Source organism: Cotesia glomerata, linkage group LG1 (assembly GCF_020080835.1).
Source record: "Cotesia glomerata isolate CgM1 linkage group LG1, MPM_Cglom_v2.3, whole genome shotgun sequence".
NCBI lineage: Eukaryota > Metazoa > Arthropoda > Insecta > Hymenoptera > Braconidae > Cotesia > Cotesia glomerata.
Window position 1 is genome coordinate 16,466,438 of NC_058158.1, and position 19,244 is coordinate 16,485,681.

Genomic DNA, 19,244 nt, shown 5'->3' on the forward strand with positions numbered 1-19,244 from the left:
AGTTCAACCGTAGAAATTTTTATCTGATGTATGATCAGATTGGTTAGTTTATCGTATTATATTTATACTAAATGGTGACACAATTAATTCACATGACGATTTATTGTGAGGAAGTGAATTAATTTAACACAACAGTTTTATATTAAATAATCTAAACGAATCTTTATTTATCTTCTAAATGATTAATAAATGATAATATGTTATCTTGAATAATTAACAATATTGTAATAATACAAAAAGAACTTAAAAGAATAATTATAAGGTGTATGCACGTGGCTGCACGTAGTACCGCCAAGAGTACAAGATATAAAGTAAAGTATAGAGAGTAAAGGGGAGAGGAGTCGTATGCGCCGTCGAGCGGCGCGCAGACCGACGCCAACTCACTAGCCATAATAATAATAATCTAGATATATAAAAAATAGATCTCAGCGGACTTGGGTAAATTTGTGTCTTCTTAACACTCCCTCCATTTCCCACGTCCAGCTTCCACTGCGCTACTTCTTGCGATCAACAGAGTTTTCTGTAACATAGTGAAAATATAATTATAATTAATTCTAACAATTTTATGAACTTCTAATTATTTTAGTCCAAAAATTTATCTCTTAAGTATCTAAATGGTTCTGCAGGTAATGGTTTTGTGAGTATATCTGCTAGGTTCTCTTTCGTAGATATCCAACAAACTCTTATTCTATTTTCATTAACGCATTGTTTAATGAAATCACCATGGGTTTTTGCCATGTGCTTTCTATTACCCGTTTTCTCTCTTTCTAGTAATTCTAATTTAATTTCATTTACACTATTATCAAACATCTTAAGTTTATGACTGCCATCTTTCTCAGTACAATCATTTGCTGATTTGTTATCACACCAAATAGTCGTAGGAAATAGTGTTTTTCCAATAATGAATCTAATCGCTTTATCCAGAGATATTATCTCTTGATAGGCATCACTCATTGCCAAATACTCAGCTTGACAAGTCGAAAGTGTAACATAGTTTTGTTTGTGACTTCTCCATGCTATTATGTCACCAAACAGTCTAATAATGTATCCACCTGATGAAGTTGAGTCATTATTGTCTCTAAAACTAGCATCTGAAAAAGCTTCTAGTTCATCTGAGTTACCTGTGTATTTCAGGCTTAAATCTACAGTGCCCTTTAAGTATCTCAGAATTCTTTTAACATCTTTCCAGTCGTCTTCGTTGGCATCTAATTGTTTTCTAGCTAAGTAATGTACAGCAAACGCAATATCTGGTCTAGTTCCATTTGCTAAGTACATGAGACTTCCAATTGCCTCTCTGTATGGAACTTTTCTAGTTGTTGATGATTGTTCACATTTGGACGATTCTGATTCTTCTAGTTTTCTTCTTTTGCATCTATTTTCAGTTTGTCTAGTAACCATTGGGGTGTTTTGAGGATTACAATCTATCATCTTCAATCTATCTAAAATGCTTTCAATATAATTACTTTGCTTCAATACAATGTATTTTTCTTGTCTATTTCTCTCTATTTCAATTCCAAGAAATTTCCTGGGTTCACCAAGAACTTTCATCTCGAAATTCTTGCATAAGTGATTCCCAACTTCATCTAATTTTGTTTTATCATTGCTAGCGGCTAAAATGTCATCTACATAAATTAGCAACACAACTACGATTCCATTTTTCCTCCAAGTATACAAACATGGTTCATGTAAATCGTTTTCGAGACCAATTTCTTTTACCACTTGATTAAATCTAGTGTTCCACTTCTTTGGACTTACTTTTAATCCATACAAAGATTTCTTTAATTTAAGTATCTTTGTTTGTTTTGTCTTTTCATCTACATCTAGACCTTCTGGTATCTTCATATAAATATCTTCATCTAAATTTCCATAAAGGAATGCCGTTTTTACATCATATTAACAGATTTCTAGATCATATTTATTTACTATTGAAAGTAATGCTCGTATGAGTGATAATCTAGATACTGGCGAGTATGTATCTTTTAAATCATAATCATTCTTGTCTTTAAAACCTCGACATACTAGTCGTGCTTTATAAAGTACATCTTTATTTGCTTCTACTTTCTTTTTAAATACCCATCTTGAATCAATGATGTTTAATTTTCCTTCAGTTTTACTTGCTTCTTCTAAATCTACGAATTCCCAGACGTCATTTTTAGTTATAGAATCCAGTTCATCCTTGATAGCTCTCATCCATTGACATCTTTCATTTGAGTTGCTTGCCTCATCATAATTGATAGGTTCTTTGTTTAAAGAAGTAATTAAACAACTTACCAATTCTTGTTCATCCTTCTTCGATTGATCTTCAAACACATTGACGCTTCTTGCAAAGCTTATGTCTTCAATTAATTTTCTATCTTTATCCTTTTCAGATTCTAATTTTCTTTTCATCTCACCTCTAGTCCATGGTCTAATTTCTTCTGATGAATTCTTCTTTTCATTTAAGTTTTTAACACCTAATGGATTTTTGCGGGGTCTTCCTCTTTTTCTTTGTTCCGGTTTCTCCTTTTCTTCGTTGATTTTGTCTTCTAGACTATTTGGTACATTTTCGTTTGACTTCCAACTAATTTCATCTTCAGTTTCTTCTATTTGTTTATTCTTATATACATCTTTGTACACTAATTTTTCATTGAATCTAACATGTCGTGATTCTAGAAATTTTCCTGTATTTGGGTGCCATAGCAAGTATCCTGTGGGTTTATATCCCACCATGACTGCTTTGATTGCTCTCTCGCTGAACTTGTGCTCTGGTTTTGGAATTCTAATATATCCAATACATCCAAATCTTTTAATTTTGTCAAAATGACAGTTTTCATTCTTGTTAAACTTCATCAGTGGTACGTTGTAATCTATGGATTTATGTGGTGTTCGATTGTATGAGTGCACTGCTGCATCTACTGCTAACTCCCACATACTCTTAGGTAAACCAGAATCTAGCATGTAGGTTCTGACTTTTCTTTGTAACGTAGCGTTGAATCGTTCAGATACTCCATTGTGTTCAGGAGTATAGGGCGGAGTTAATTCTAATTCTATCTTTTCTTTTCTTAAGACATCTAAAAATTTTCCACCAGTAAACTCTGTTCCTTGATCCGATCTAACGTAGCATACTTTCTTATCTTTACCAAATAGATTTCTTGTAGATATGAGAAACTTTTCTAATGTTTCTCCTGATTCATCTTTAGTCTTTACTGCATATGCTCTAGCTAATCTAGAATACCCATCTATGTACACATTAATAAATCTTTTGTGTCCTGGGCGTGAAGTTGGTTTTATCGGACCCATCGTGTCCGTATGTATTATTTGTAGTGGTCTTGATGCTCTTTGTCTAGTTTCTTTAAACGGTAATTTTTGCATCTTTGACATAATACATATTTCACAGTCTAAAATTGAATAATCGAATTTAACTTTCTCTAATTTATTATATACTTTCTGCAATTTCTTGAGATAGTTCAATGAAGCATGACCAAGTCTTACATGCCATAACATAGCTTCATTTATCTTACTTGAATCTGTTGTTCCTTGCTCTAATGGATTTGATGAAAATAGCTCTTCTAAATTCTTAATATTCTCAATATCATCTACCTTAATTGTATTTCTAGTTATTAAACTAGAGTCCCAATTAAATATGTCATTCTTTGAGTTTTCAGTGTGTTGTTTCATTTCTGGAGACGTTATATCTTCTTCCTCCCTCCTAATTGAAGAATCCTTTAACTCTTCATTTTCTGATTCTCCCTCCTTTCTTTGCAAATCTATTTGTAGTCCATTTGTGTTATCGTCTTGGATCATCACAGCTTTACAACGATAAGCGTTATATCCCCAGTCTAATTTATCTTCATCGCCGATGTAATTCTTGACTTTGAAGTTCAAGATCCAGTTGGGTTTTTCATATGTTCCTTCTAGTATTACTTCTTTTAAATTTTCACTGAATACTCGCAAAATCTTATCATCTAAATAAATCTTAAATCCTTTATCTACTAATTTTCTTAATGATAATAAATTATCTGATACATCTTTAGCACTAATAACATTTGATAATTTAATTATCTTGTTATCTTGATTCGTATAGATCAAAAGATCACCTTTTCCATCTATTAAAATGTCAGCAGATTTATTCTTGTTGGCAATCTTAATTACTTTATTTTTACATCTTTCAAAGTTACTTAATATTAAGCAGTTCTTTACTATATGATCTGTTGCTCCTGAATCAGCAATAAATTTAATGTCATCTATTAAATCTTCATTTAATTGTTTCTTACCTTGTTTTTCATCAGTCATTCTTTTTGCACTAATACCATCCCGTTTGAAGGCATTTTGTGCTAAGTACTGATTATTCTTATTATAGTTTCTATCACGTCTATCATTCTTATATGGTTTAGAATTCACATTATGTCTAACTCTATTAGTTCCCTGTCTGTCTAGTTTACCTCTAAATTTGACATTATTATTATTATTTATAATCTTACTTTTGATCCTGCCATCCTTGCACTCTGAACCCTTATGAGATCTTATCTCCTGACAGTAGTAGCAGAACCACAAATCTTTTGACAGGGGACAATTTTCAATTCTATGTCCAGGTTTAGAACATCTATGGCAGTTCTTCTTGCCGTCAAACTTTGCAGTCTGAGCCTTAATTGTCTCTTCTCCGTCGTTGGTCTTTTTCTCGGCTTCTAGCTGTAGAATAAAAGATTTCATTTCATTTATTGTCATCTCTTTTGAATGAGACCTTTTAATGAAATCTGCAGACATTAATTGAGGGTTTATTGGGGTTATAGCTTGATAGAACGCAGATCTAATTTCTTGCTCAGTTAGTCGTTCCCCATCTCCACAAGATTCATATTCTCTAATGATTTGGTCAAATCTTTCACAGAAATCATTGACCTTTTCATTCTTTTTCATTTTAATTGAATACAATCTTTTCCTAACAGAGCTTGAAGTAAGATTTATCTGTTCTTTTCTACAAGCTTTGATTCTCTTTAAGACTTCTACAGGTTCAGAAATGTCAAGAATTTTCTTGTGATAATCTTCATCTAAATGATTAATAATAATATCTCTAACCAGACATTTTCTTTTATGGATTATTGAATTTGGTAAATTATTTTCATTACTATTATTTTCGTCTATTACATCTAATAAATCACAACTAGTTAGTTCTGATTTTAAGTAATCGAACCAAATATTATAATTTGATTTTTGGGTTAACTTATACTCTCTTCTAATATTAATCTTATTTTGATTTAACAGTAATGCATCTTTAACCAAGTTCAATTCTCTAGTGATATTGTTATTCCCATTTGTAGCTTCTAATTGTGTTCTATCTGGGATATTAGGAACTATATGTGAATCTTTTACCTTAGTTGCTTCTATTTTAGCCTTCTCCCGATCTAGCTCTGCTCTACGCCTATCTACCGTCATTTTAAGAGCTTTAACTAGTTCGTGAGTGACTTCTTCTAATCGTTTCGCAGCTCTACCGAGTGTTGCTGACATCTCCCGAGTCTGTTTGTTGGACTCGACCATCAGCATCTTCATATCTTCAAATTCTTTGCTACCAACCATTACCATTTTCTCACAGCTGACAATCTTGGCTTTGGTATTTTCATTCTTATTTTTATTATTATCGTCTTCTATATCTGTAAACATATAATCTTAATTAGTATCTGGAATTTTGTTAACATCTAAGCATCTTAATATCTAAATAGGCCTCATCTAACTATTCTTAAACACTTTTTTACTTCTTAGAGTGTATCTTCTAGTTTAGTTTACAGCTTCTAAATTATTCTATAGTCAATACTTACTTGTCGACTGGTCTGATTTGACAGGTGTTGAGAAATTATTTATCTTAACCTGTAACTCTTGTTCATCTTTATTCTCATCAGTTGTTTTTGATGGTCTTGCATTGTCATTATCTGTTGTATGAATTAATCCCTTGCGGAATTGTGACAGACTATGAAGGGTATCCATATTTTTCTCAATTTTGATTTTGAAGATTGAATTTTGTCCAACATTCTCTAGATCAGATGATGTTTTCTCAAAACTTCCGTCGCTGTCATAGTCGACCAGTTGAGCCTTTTCTTCCGACTCTGACATCTATTTCGGATTTTATGAAACAGAATTTAAATTTAATTAATTATACATTTAATTAATAATTTATCATCTAATTAATAATTTTTCATCTATCTCTTATTATTAATACTCTAAAATTCTATTCGTCTAATACCAGAAACTCTTCATAATGAATTCTGTTTCGTGCTTCTAAATTAAAATGAACGCACTGCAATTCATTTCAATTTGAAACGCAAGTTTGATCATCTACACAGCACCACCTCGAGTATGCACACCTATTTCAACGTACAGTTTCACGCACAGCAATGAAACAACGTTGAAGGCGGTTGATCACGCACACACTCGGGATATATTATGCAAACAAAACAACCTCACAAACTATAAGATAATTGATGCCGAACGCAACCATCGCATATCTCAAGTTACCGAAATATTTTGATATGTATTTTATATTGATCAATATTAATGACATGTCCAAATACATTTTTGTTTTATTTCAGAATTTATTAAGATTCATAATTAAATTTAAAATTTAATTCAAATCATCTTAAAACATCGTAATCTAAAATATTGTTGTAGTACACGTGATTTTTATATACTGTTATTATGATGACGCCGTTGTCCGACATCTTGAAATTTTTCGCGCCTACCGGCTTCACCAGTTATTTCATCATAAAACAAAAGATAATCTACTCAATGTTAATCTCTTTGTCACAATCTAATATACTGAAAATTATTTTCAGAAATCTATAAATTTATTTAATTAAACAAATAAATATTTGTCAATTTTTTCTAAGTTGTCTAAATTGATCGTCTATTAATACGTATTTATTGCGTTTAATCTTTTAGGTGCATGCATGACTCACTCATCTATTAATTTCGTCTTATCTTCTTATTTTATTTTTGTAGATTTTATTTTCTAAAGTAATGTTCATAAATACTCTTACCTTACAATAAATCATTTCCACAAAACTTATTATATTTTTAATAAATAAAATCACAAACGCTGTGTAAGTGTGCATTGCGCCTCAATAACCTGTGAGGAAGTGAATTAATTTAACACAACAGTTTTATATTAAATAATCTAAGCGAATCTTTATTTATCTTCTAAATGATTAATAAATGATAATATGTTATCTTGAATAATTAACAATATTGTAATAATACAAAAAGAACGTAAAAGAATAATTATAAGGTGTATGCACGTGGCTGCACGTAGTACTGCCAAGAGTACAAGATATAAAGTAAAGTATAGAGAGTAAAGGGGAGAGGAGTCGTATGCGCCGTCGAGCGGCGCGCAGACCGACGCCAACTCACTAGCCATAATAATAATAATCTAGATATATAAAAAATAGATCTCAGCGGACTTGGGTAAATTCGTGTCTTCTTAACATTTATCCTCACTCATAGTTGGTCTATTTTCGAATAAATACACACAAAAACCATGTTAAAAGGGCGCAACACGATTACTCGCATTTGTGTTGGTCTAATTTTGAATAAACACACGCAAAAAACCATGTTAAAAGGGCGCAACACGGTAAAATTATCTGAAAATTAATCATGGGTCATTTATCATGCAGTTGAATTATCAGGCGGATAATATTATTTTGTGATTTAATAAATTAAATAATCTGGTAATTTTTACGGTTGAACTGTCGTTCGGTTGAAATTTTTGGGGTTGAATTTTAATCCAGTTGAAGTGTCTGCAGTTGAACTGTCGCGGTTGAACTGTTGTTCGGTTGAAATTTTTACGATTGAATTTTAATCTGGTTGAAGTGTCGGCAATTGAACTGTCGCGGTTGAAGTGTCGCGGTTGAAATGTCATCGGTTGAATTGTTACGGAACCAGGGTGAACCGTTTTCTAATTTTTTTTCCTATTTTTTTTTTAGATTTCTCCGAATTTCTCAAAATCTATCGGTCCAAATCAGTTCAAATTTTCAGGAAATCTAAGTTTAATGAAGGCCTTTTGAATAGCACCAACCGCGATGAAATCGGTTCAACCGTTCAAAAGTTAAGAGAGGTTTACATATTTAGAACATATACACACACACACACACACACACATACATGCAGACATAGTGACACCCTCGCGGGAATAGTCAGGGAAGCTTCCTAGGACCTCAAAACGTCGAGATCTGATAAAAACTCGATTTTCGAAAAACGGGGTTAAACCAATAACTTCCCGATTTTTGAAAATTTTCAATATTCTTAGCGGGAAGTTAAAAATTTTTTTTTGAAGGTCTGTTTTTGGAATAACTTTTCAACGGCTCTATCGATCAATTTTAAAAACTAATCAGCTATTAACATCAAAAAATTACGTCGATCGCCACCAAGCGGGTCGAAATCGGTTGATTTGTTCGAGAGATATCGTGAACGAAAGAAAACCGAAAAAAGTATTTTTTCGGGATTACTCAAAAATTTCTGGTTCGATCAATTGGAATCTGAAAATTGCTTATGAGGATGATAGAAGTGCGTCGAATGCTGCCAACCGCGTGAAAATCGGTTAATCCGTTCAAAAGTTATTGTGGTTTGAAAATTCCAAAAATAGTGTTCTATGAAACTTCTATCAGACTTTTGAGCTGGGAAAGCTCAAATGCATACAAATATTATATCTTTGAACTCAGCGAGCTCAAAATATTACATAAATTATATTTTGAGCTCAAAAATCTCAAAAATGTCATAAGTACAATTTTAAGCGCCCAGGTATGGAATTAGCGGGAAGTTGCAGGGATGCCCTTTAGTATGAACGGTGCCGCGACTAGTCAACCGACGACATTTCAACCGCGACACTTAAACCGTAACAACAACCGAAAATGACTCCGAATTTTCTAGTGAAATAAATCAAACAAAAACAGTTTCACTGTAAAAAAATCGCGCCAAGTCCACGTTCATAAGATCATTAATAGAAAAAAAATTTTTTTCTTTACAAAAAGATATAAAATGAAAAAATAAAAAAATCCAAGTAACCGATATGATTGTATATGATTTTCGGAAATTAAAAAAAAATTTTGTTGTAAATTTAAAAATTAAAAAAAAATTTTGGAACGTACTTGGTGTGCGTCATAGTGTATTTCAATTTTTTTAAAGTCCTAGTAAATAGATTTTACGAATTTCATTAAAAGTAAAATATTTTGCAATCACGCACACTAAATACGTTCCAAAATTTTTTTTTAATTTCCGAAAATCATATACAATCATATTGGTTACTTGGATTTTTTAATTTTTTTATTTTATATCTTTTTGTAAAGAAAAAAATTGTTTTTTATTAGTGATCTTATGAACGTGGACTTGGCGCGATTTTTTTACAGTGAAACTGTTTTTGTTTGAATTTTAGTATTTTTTGTAATTATAATAAAAATTTACAATTGGTACCAACTTAAATCTCGCGTTGGCTGCATTTTTTTATAGTAAACTATCCCCTTGAAGCTACAGTTTATGTAAAAATAATTCCAGCGCACCCTGGCGGGTGTAGATGCAAGCTGTGAAATGTAATTTTTTAACTGTAGTTTCCCATCTATTGGAGGATTACCATGCATTCTCGAATTATTTAGTCTGTGGCATGTCACTTTTTACATCGAAAAAAAGTCAGGATCGAAATTTTTAAGCTTGCTATAGTTTATGCTAATAAAATTTGATAATTTCAAGTAGATTAATTGTTATAATTGAATATAATTAATTAACACCAGTAAAATAGAGTATGAATTACTGTTATAATATAAAATTTAGGAACAAGAAGTACCGTAGAATTAAATAAACTTTTGCAACCTCGAAATACCGTTCTGCTTACAGTAAACACACTCAGTAGCCTGACGCTCCGTTTACAACGGATTTGAACGGAACTTGGCGCCAGATTCTACCTAATCTGTGGATTCAATCTTGAAGATTCTTTATGAGGCTGTAAAACCGCGTGAAAATCGGTTAATTTATTCAAAAGTTATTGCGGTTTGAAAATTCAAAAAATATTGTTCCATGAAACTGCTATCAGACTTTTGAGCTCGAATAGCTCAAAAGCATAGAGAAGCTTTCTCTTTAAACTCGGAGAGCTCAAAATAACACACAAATTGTATTTTTGAGCTCGGAGAGCTCAAAAACATCATTAGTGCAATTTTAAGCACCTAGGTATGGAATTAGCGGGAAGTTGAAGGGATAGCCTTCAGGGTCTATTGTTTTTCTTATTTTTAACTTCTCGCTAAGAAAATTGAAAATTTTCAAAAATCGGGAAGTTATTGGTTTAACCCTGTTTTTCGAAAATCGAGTTCTCATCAGATCTTGACGTTTTGAGGTCCTAGGAAGCTTCCCTGATTGTTTTCGCGATGATGAATTTGAACGGCTTGACTGATTTAGTCGCGGTTGGTGCCATTTGAAAGGGCTTCACCAAACTTAGATTTTAAATACTACTTGGACCGATTCAAACCAGTATATTTTGAGAAATCTCAAAAAAATTACAAAAAAAAATTTTTTGAAATGAGGTATTTTTGGAATAACTTTTAAATGGCTTTACCGATCAATTCCGAAATCTAATCAGCTTTTAAGATCAGAAAATCACGTCGATCACTGCAAGCCCGGTCAATATCAGTTAATTCGTTCTTGAGTTATCGTTGTCGAAAGAAAACCGAAAAAAGTGTTTTTTTCGAATTACTTCAAAATTCCTAGCTCGATTGATTGAAATTTTAAGATTTTTTGTAGAGCTTCAGAAACAGCGTCGAATGCCGACAACTGCTTGGAAATCGGTTGATTAATTCAAAAGTTATTGCAGTTTGAAAATTCAAAAAATTATGGTTTATTAAACTGCTATTAGAGTTTTAAGCTCGAGGAGCTCAAAAAGACACAAAAATCATATTTTTGAGCTCGAAGAGCTCAGAAACGTAATGTATAGTTTTGAGCGCTTAAAAACAAAATGAGCGGGAAGTAACAGGGATGGCTTTTAGGGTCACCCGTCATCCTAATTTTTTTTTTCAATATTTTAGGCAATTTTAATATGAAAATTACTCTTATAAAATTTGCAGTAAGTTGATAGTTTCTGAGTTATAAATTTTTGAAAATTGAAAATTCTTGATTATCAACAATTTTTATGGTTAATTACAGATAAATAAATTATTTAACAAGGTTTCATGCACGTGATTGTAAAGACGAATACTCTGTATGAATGTATGTATGTGTGTGTGTGTGTGTGTGTGTGTGTGTGTGTGTTTTTTTCCCTTAGGGGGGGGGGGAATCCTTTTAACGGATTCTAGGCATAGCTATTTGGCCTGGATATGTGGCGACTCGACACAGCGTCATACTAAAACTCGACGCTGACGCCCCTACCCACTAAACCCTAAACCCCTTTCTCTTCTATCCTCTGATCCCCCATGGTACCGCCGTAAGGTATTTCTTTGCAGGGGGAGGAATTAGCTGCCGCTCTTCCTTCTAGTGGCTAAGATGTTATTTCTTCCTTCTAGATTCTGTCTTTCACTCTTTTCCTCTCAATGGATCGCAGCTCTGTAAGCACTTCTGTAGCAAAAGTGCTTGTGGCGTTCCAGGCAGCTTCTGACGACAAGATTGCTTCTACTATTGACTCTGGTTGGGTTATCTTTTTCAGAATCTTCTCTAACTCATCGCGCTGTTGGTTAAAACGTGGACACACAAAGAAAACATTCTCCGCATATTCATTGACCCCTGGACAGGACGGGCACTCTGGGGTATCATCTTGCTCAAAGCGGTGAAGATACTTCCGGTAACATCCGTGTCTTGATAACATCTGCTATAAATAATAGTTGATCTCACCGTGACTGCGGTTGAACCACACATCAATCCGAGGTATGAGACGGTACGTCCACCGACCTTTCTCTGCAGTATTCCACTCCTGTTGCCATCTCGCGATGCTGTGTTGCCGTTCTTCCCTTCTAAGATCTTCAGGGCTCAGTGTGGTTAACCTTTTTCGTTGATATAGTTTCCGTCTTTCCTCAGCTAGGACTCTGAAAGGCAGAGTACCGGAAATAATACACACTGCTGCCTCTGATATTATGCGGAAGGCGCTAGCTACTCGCAGGGCACTCAGTCGATATACTGGTCCAGCCTTTCTCCATGATTCTTGCGTCTTTAGTGCGTCGGCCCAAATGGATATTCAGTAAGTGAGCACCGATGTGACTACTGATGACAATAATAGCCTCCTGCTCTGCTTTGGGCCTCCAACGTTCGGCATCAGTCGTGCGAGACTAGCCCTACTGACGCTTTGGCACTGACATGTTCCACTTGCTGCTTGAAGTTGAGTCGGGCATCAAGCATCGCTCCCAAATATCGGATATAAGGTTGTGATGTGATTTCTTATTCGCCGACTTTCAGCTTAATGGTCTCTACCACTTTTCTGCTGGTAATAAGCACTGCCTCAGTCTTGTGTTGAGCCAGTTGCAGGTTCACTGCGTCCATCCACTGGTTAACGCGCTCAAAAGTGAGATCAAACATATGGTTTATCTCGTCAAGGTGTTTGGCAACGATCACTACGGCTACGTCATCTGCATATGCTACGAGTTTGACGTTTCTTGACAGAGTTAGTCTTAATAAACCGTCATACATAATATTCCACAGGAGCGGGCCTAGAAATGAACCTTGTGGTACACCTCCAGTAATATCATACTCCCTCGGACCGTTCTTCGTGTTATACTTCAGGACCCTGTTTTCAAAGTAGCTTGCTACGATATTAAGAATGAGAGGGCCTGCATGATGCATTCCCAATTGGCGGAGTTGAAGGCGTTTCTGATGTCTAGAAATGTTGGCTTATGCTGTGTTTCCGGACCATACTTGCGTCACAGGCCTGGACAACTTTTTTCATCAGGTCCTTGGTCATTTTTTCTGCGGATCCAGTAGTAATCGGTTCATTATTCAGGGCTATTACCAATGTGCTTGTGTCAAAAGACTTCACTTTCATCCAATGGTATTGAGTGACTTGATTGGTCTTCTTGTATTCCGGTCATGTGATATTTCCCAGAGAATTGCCTTGTGGTCGCTGGCTATGTAGATATCCATCTTCTTCCAGTCGTATTTCCCACTGATGGGGCTGCTGCTGACGAAAGTGAGATCTACAATAGAGCTTGCTTGTCCTTTAGTATAGGTTGGCGTATCACCACTGATGAGCTGGACTACATCTATAATATAATAATAATAATAATAATAATAGTTTCTTTATTTAGCTTTAAGCTACAAATATATACAATATAAAAAATAAAAAATTTATAAAAGATCTTAGATCTTTTATTACAGATCACACTTGCTTCCCGTCTACATTTTAAATTTTTCCTTCTCTTATTTCTTCTCTTAACAATTTTTTAAAATTTACTAAATTTCTTGCATTTTTTGTGTCTATATTTAACCTGTTAAATAATGAAAAACCATACACATTTATTGTTTTTTGAGCACTCACAGTTCTTGTTCTTTGTACTAGTAGTCTATTTTTGTATCTTGTATTATAATTATGTTCATTATCAACAACAGTTCTATTTAAATATTCTGGTAACAGATTATTTTTCATCTTATATACAAACACACATACATTAAATTTAATTCTTTCTTCCACAGACAGAAAACATAGTGTATCTAGCATACATCTAATTGGCGTATATCTATTCACTCTTAATATTATTCTCATCGCTTTATTCTGACATTTTTGTAATTTTTTCACACATTCCTCATTAATATTAATCAAAAGAGTTGAACAATAGTCAAAATATGGAGCGATCATCGCTTTGTAAATTAATACTTTTGTGTAATCACTTACATAACTACTCAGTCTGTACATCAAATTAATTCTAGTATTAATTTTTTTAATAATATAATATATATGACTATCAAAACATAAGAATTCATCTAGCATTACGCCTAAGTATTTAGTTTGACTACATTGCACAATCTTTTCCCCTGTTAAAAACAATTCTAAACTTTTAACATTCCTTTTTCTTCTATCTCTAACTAGCATAAAAACAGTCTTCTTAACATTTGGTTTAAGTGAATTAACATTAAGCCATACTCCAAGATCATCTAGTGTCTTATTTAAAACATTTTCTATTTCTGTTTCATCCTTAGCACTGTAATATAACATCTTATCATCTGCAAATAATTTGCATTGACAGCCATATTTTTTTGCAATATCTACAACATCGTTTATATATAAAATAAAGAGCAAGGGCCCCAAAATAGACCCTTGCGGCACACCGTGATTAACAGAAATCTTATCAGAGGTAGCCTCACCAAATTTTACCTGTTGAGTTCTATCATTTAAGTAACATTTGAACCACTCCAGTGCACTACCACTCACACCATACATTTTTAGCTTTTTTAACAATCTATTTCTATCAATCGTCTCAAATGCTCTTTTAAAATCTATAAAAACTACTCCTATCATATTGTCTTGATCTATCTCATTTCTCCATTCAATCTATCTCATTTCTCCATTCTAGCTGTCAGATTCCCAAGGCTGGGTATTCAGGTGTCTGTATGACTCTGCTATCATTACTAAGTCTAACTCTAGTTCTCTTGCTGTTTGCATAAGCAGATCATGTGCAGCTTCATAATGGTTTAGGTTTAGCTGCAATATCTTCATGTCTGTTTGTTTGTTATCTTCTGGAGTGCCTCTTTAAATACTGGGCACCTGGATGCGCCGGCATGATGAGCCGAGTTCTCCGCACTTTGATCCGCGCATAATACACATTTCGCTGGGTTTTTGCATTCAGCAATCTAGTGTCCCTCTTGTCCGCACCTAATACATAGCTTAGACCGATCCACATTGCTCTTGCACTGGGATCCAAGATGTCCAAAGTGCCAGCACTTGAAACATTGAATTGGTCTCCTCGTAGCTCTGATTCGGCAGTTGGCCCAGCCGATCCGGACTTTACCGCTTCCTGCCAATATCATCCGCGCTGCAGCTGCTGCTAGTGACACAACAGCTGTCTGAGTACCTCTGTAGGCCTTACGAATCTTAATTGTCACTAGTGGTATCTCGCAGGTTTCTCCGATTACAGTTCGCAAGGCGGCCTGAATATCCTCCTTGGTTGTGGTATCGTCAAGATCTCGGATTTCGAAGTCTTCCTGTGTTCATTTGCAGATTACCTTCGCGTCTTCTTGGAGAATGCCCGCGATTGTCTTCTGTAAGGCTTGGCCTCGGTCAGTGCTCTTCCTCGAAAGCGTAATCAGCAAGCTCCCGGTCCTAGTTTTTTGGATCTTATCCACTGTAGTACGGACCTGTTTGTCAGGGACGTCCTGCTTTATTCGCTTCAGAATCTCAGCATACTTTGACGTCTCTGCTGGGCGGATGATCAGTGCGTCCAGCTTGATCCGTTTGCGTGGTTTTTTCAGCTTAGGCTCTGGCCTGGGCTCCTTCGGCGGTTGCTTCTGGAGCTTTTTTTCTGCTTGCTCTCTCTTAGACTTCCTTGACTGGACTTTTTGCCACTCATTCACCTCCTTTTTTCCGCCGTTCTGTGTTACCGCGTTTTTCGGAGGACTTGGTTTAAGGTCTTTCTTCTTCTTAGTACGGCTGGTCATTGAGTCTGGGGAATTTCGCTCCTTCCTTTTCCCAGGCCTGATATCAGTTCCAGTTTCCTCTCCGTCTTCGACAACTGCAGATGTTCGTTGACTTCGACTTGATCTCCTTGTGGATATTTTGCTTGGTTTGGAAAGTCCTGCAGTCCACTGACTAGCTTCTCCAGATGTATTAGAGCATCTGTCCTCTTCATCTTTGCACTGAGTAGCAATGCGTCTTGCTGAATATGAGGCCCGTTTTTACTCTTGTTTGTTTCCTGTGAATTACTCATACTTTTTGATTTACCAGCGCATCGTACGGAGTGGAGTGGGTTGCCATAACTAGGAACGAGTGTACCCTCGGAGATAGTACTCCTACCCCAGTTCCCTGAGGCCTAGCCGACACTTAGCCAGTCCCAGAATACACGGACGGACTAGACTCGCTCGGAGCGGTGAAGATTCCGATCTCTAACACTCACTGCGTACTTCCTGATCAAGGCCCGAAGTGGCTGGTTCCTGATCCACTGCTGCAACTTACACCTCGGCAGAGCAATCTCACATCAGCCGTGGCCTGCATCGTCGGAAACTACGATACAGGTTCCGGTCACTCCCAGTGGGTCACAGCAGAGAACGATCGTCTTGCTAGGTCAGTTGGTGTGACCAACCCATTACAGGGGAGTTTTGTCCACGGGAGCTTATTTTGTTTGGTTATTTTGCTTGGCTCCTACCCGCTGTACCTCATCAACTAAGAGATTAAGTGTCATCCAAGGACAGCGAGCATCCTCCCATCCGCTCGGGGAGACGCGTCCGGTAGCAGTTTCTTCTCAGCCCCGAATGTGTGTGTGTGTGTGTGTGTGTGTGTGTGTGTGTGTGTGTGTGTGTGTGTGTGTGTGTGTGTGTGTGTGTGTGTGTGTGTGTGTGTGTGTAAGTGTGTGAACCGCTTATAACTTTTAAACGGCTCATCCTATTTCATCGCTGTTGGTGCCATTTAAAAGGGCTTGGCCAAACTTAGATTTTGAGTATAATTTGGAACGATTCGGATCAGTCGATTTTAAGAAATCTCAAAAAAACTGAGAAAATATTAGGAAAACGGTTGACCCTGAAGGCCATCCCTGCAATTTACCGCTACTTTCGTGATTAAGCACTCAAAATTGTACTTATTACGTTTTTGAGCTCTGCGAGCTCGAAAATTTAATTTTCATGTAGTTTTGAGCTCTTCGAACTCAAAAGTCTGATAGAAGTATAATAAAACACTATTTTTTGAATTTTCAAACCGCATTCATTCATTCATTCAAACTTTTGAATGAATAAAGCGATTTTCACGCGGTTCGCGGCATTCGACGCAGTTTTTCAAATTCTATGATATTTTTTTAAATACAAATCGATCAACCGGAAATTTCGGTGTGATTAAAAAAAAAAACACTTTTTATCAATTTCTTTCTTCAACGATAACTCACGAACGAATCAACCGATTTTGACCAGATTGGTGGCGATCGACGTGGTTTTTAGTAGATTTCATAAAAATCTAACTATTGCATTGGTCCTCATGACGGAACTTTTGAAAAATTTTGTTGTATTTCGACTCAGCTCGTCAAGCGGATTCAGAAAATGCATATGGTTCAAAAGTTTATATATATATTTATATATATATATATATATGTATATATATATATATATATATATATATATATATATATATATATATTATGGTGCGCCAAGATGTAACTACCGTGGAGAACCTTTGAAAATTGGAATTTTCAATTCCGCTTTTAACATGGGCAGTGTTTGGGCATTTACTGAGATATTTCGGGTTGAGAGAATTCATTTGATTATTTATAGGATTTTAACAAGAAATTTAATTGGGCACTTCTGGCCAAATTTTGAATTTTCACCGGAAATACCCAAACTAAGCTTCTGTTAAAAAATTCTATGAAAATCAAATACATTGTCTCACACCAAAATATATCAGGAAATGCCCAAACACAGCCCCTGTGAAAAGCGGAACTAAAAATTCCAATTTTAAAAGGTTCTCCACGGGAGTTACATTTTGGCACACTCTAATATGTATATATATAAATATATATATATCTTAATATATATAAATCTCGTGTCACAATGTTTGTCCTCAATGGACTCCTAAACCACTTAACTGATTACAATAAAATTTGCACACCATGTGCAGTTCGATCCAACTTGAGAGATAGGATAGTTTAAATCTCAAATTATAGTCGCAATTTTAATTTATTGCTAATTATTTGTCTGTTATTATTTGACAGTCACAATTATCTGTTAACTCCAAATGATTCTAACAGATGTCGATACCTTCCGACTGGGTTGAGTAAGTAACCAATAGATGGCGCTGCTATGGTAAATCTACGAACGTGTCATATAAGCTACATTTTAACAGCATAATTACCACGTGTTGTTGACGCTATAAAATTAATTAAATTTATTTTGTAGTGAACGAAATACCGTATAATTCAATTATTTCCACTTTTTAAATTTTTGGTGTTAGCATAGCCGGCCACGTGTTACTTAGACTGAAGTGTAAATTGCATTCATATTATAATGAAGATAATACAGTAAAATTAATCCTGTTTTTTACTTATTTGTGCTTCATTGATCAAAACTTTATAATTTAATTTGAATATATGTATGTAAGTATTATCACATAATTATAAAATTTAATTAAAATGTCAATGCAAAAATGATACACAATTTTCTACACTTTTTCAATAGTTGTACAAATATTTTTTTTTATTGTTTTTATTTAACCTCTATTAAAAAATATTTAGCACTTATTATTTCAATGTTCTATGATAACAAGTTTTTCAGATTTTTTTTCTTATATTTAAACGATTAAATTAGTATTTCAATTCTTATTGAAATTATTATTTAAACTCTATAATTTAAATATGTACATGTCAGTATTATCACATAATTATAAAAGTTAATTAGAATGATTTTCAATTTTTTTTTTCTCATATTTAAACGATTAATTTATTATTTTCAGTCAAATGCCACGGAAAAAATCTAACCTCAACAACGCGAGCACCAGAGAGGCACGACGCAAACGTATTAAAAGAGCCCATCAGTTGGCAGAACAAATTGAATCAAGAAATCCAGCTCAAAGAATCAGGACAGCAGAAGGTCATGCACAAGAATCTCAAGAACAGTGTAACGAACGTCTTCAAGAGAATATCATAAGAACAAGAGCAGCAGAAGAACGAGACATAGCCACAGTAGGAACACAGGAACAATAATTTCAATTTATACATGTAAGTTATATCACATAGTTTTATAAAAGTTAATTAATATATCAATGAGAAAATGGCACAAAGCTCCCCACACTTTTTCAATAATTGTACAAAAATTTTTATATTATTTTTATTTAACCTCCATTGAAAATTATTTTGCACTTATTATTTTAATGTGCTATGATAACATGTTTTTCAGTTCCTCTTTCTAATATTTAAACGATTAAATTATTATTTTCAGTCAAATGCCACCGAAAAAATCTAACCTCAACAACGCGAGCAGCAAAGGGTCACGACGCAAACGTGTTGAAAGAGCTCAGCAATTACCAGAACAAATCGAAACAAGAAATGCAGCTCAAAGAATCAGGACTGCAGAAAGTCGTGCACAAGAATCTCAAGAACAGCGTGACAAACGTCTGCAACAGAATATTACGAGAACAA

General features: G+C 34.7%; 2 protein-coding genes across 3 annotated transcripts in view; one reads left to right on the plus strand and one right to left on the minus strand.

Annotated features, from left to right (window-relative positions):
- The window catches only part of LOC123275345 (patj homolog), a gene marked incomplete in the record, with an annotated part of 555,954 nt that overhangs the window by 79,817 nt on the left and 456,893 nt on the right, over positions 1 to 19,244 (plus strand).
- On the minus strand, positions 268 to 7,167 carry LOC123275352. Of its 2 annotated transcripts, XM_044743434.1 has the most exons (5): positions 7,005 to 7,167; positions 5,790 to 6,081; positions 5,347 to 5,624; positions 4,461 to 4,668; positions 268 to 520 (listed from the first exon to the last, which is right to left on the minus strand). In XM_044743434.1, the coding sequence occupies exons 1-5, from the start codon at positions 7,077 to 7,079 to the stop codon at positions 495 to 497; spliced, it is 879 nt and encodes a 292-aa protein (XP_044599369.1). In that variant the 5' UTR covers positions 7,080 to 7,167; the 3' UTR covers positions 268 to 494. The 2 variants fall into 2 exon arrangements, with proteins under 2 accessions (XP_044599369.1, XP_044599370.1); XM_044743435.1 differs by lacking the exon at positions 4,461 to 4,668.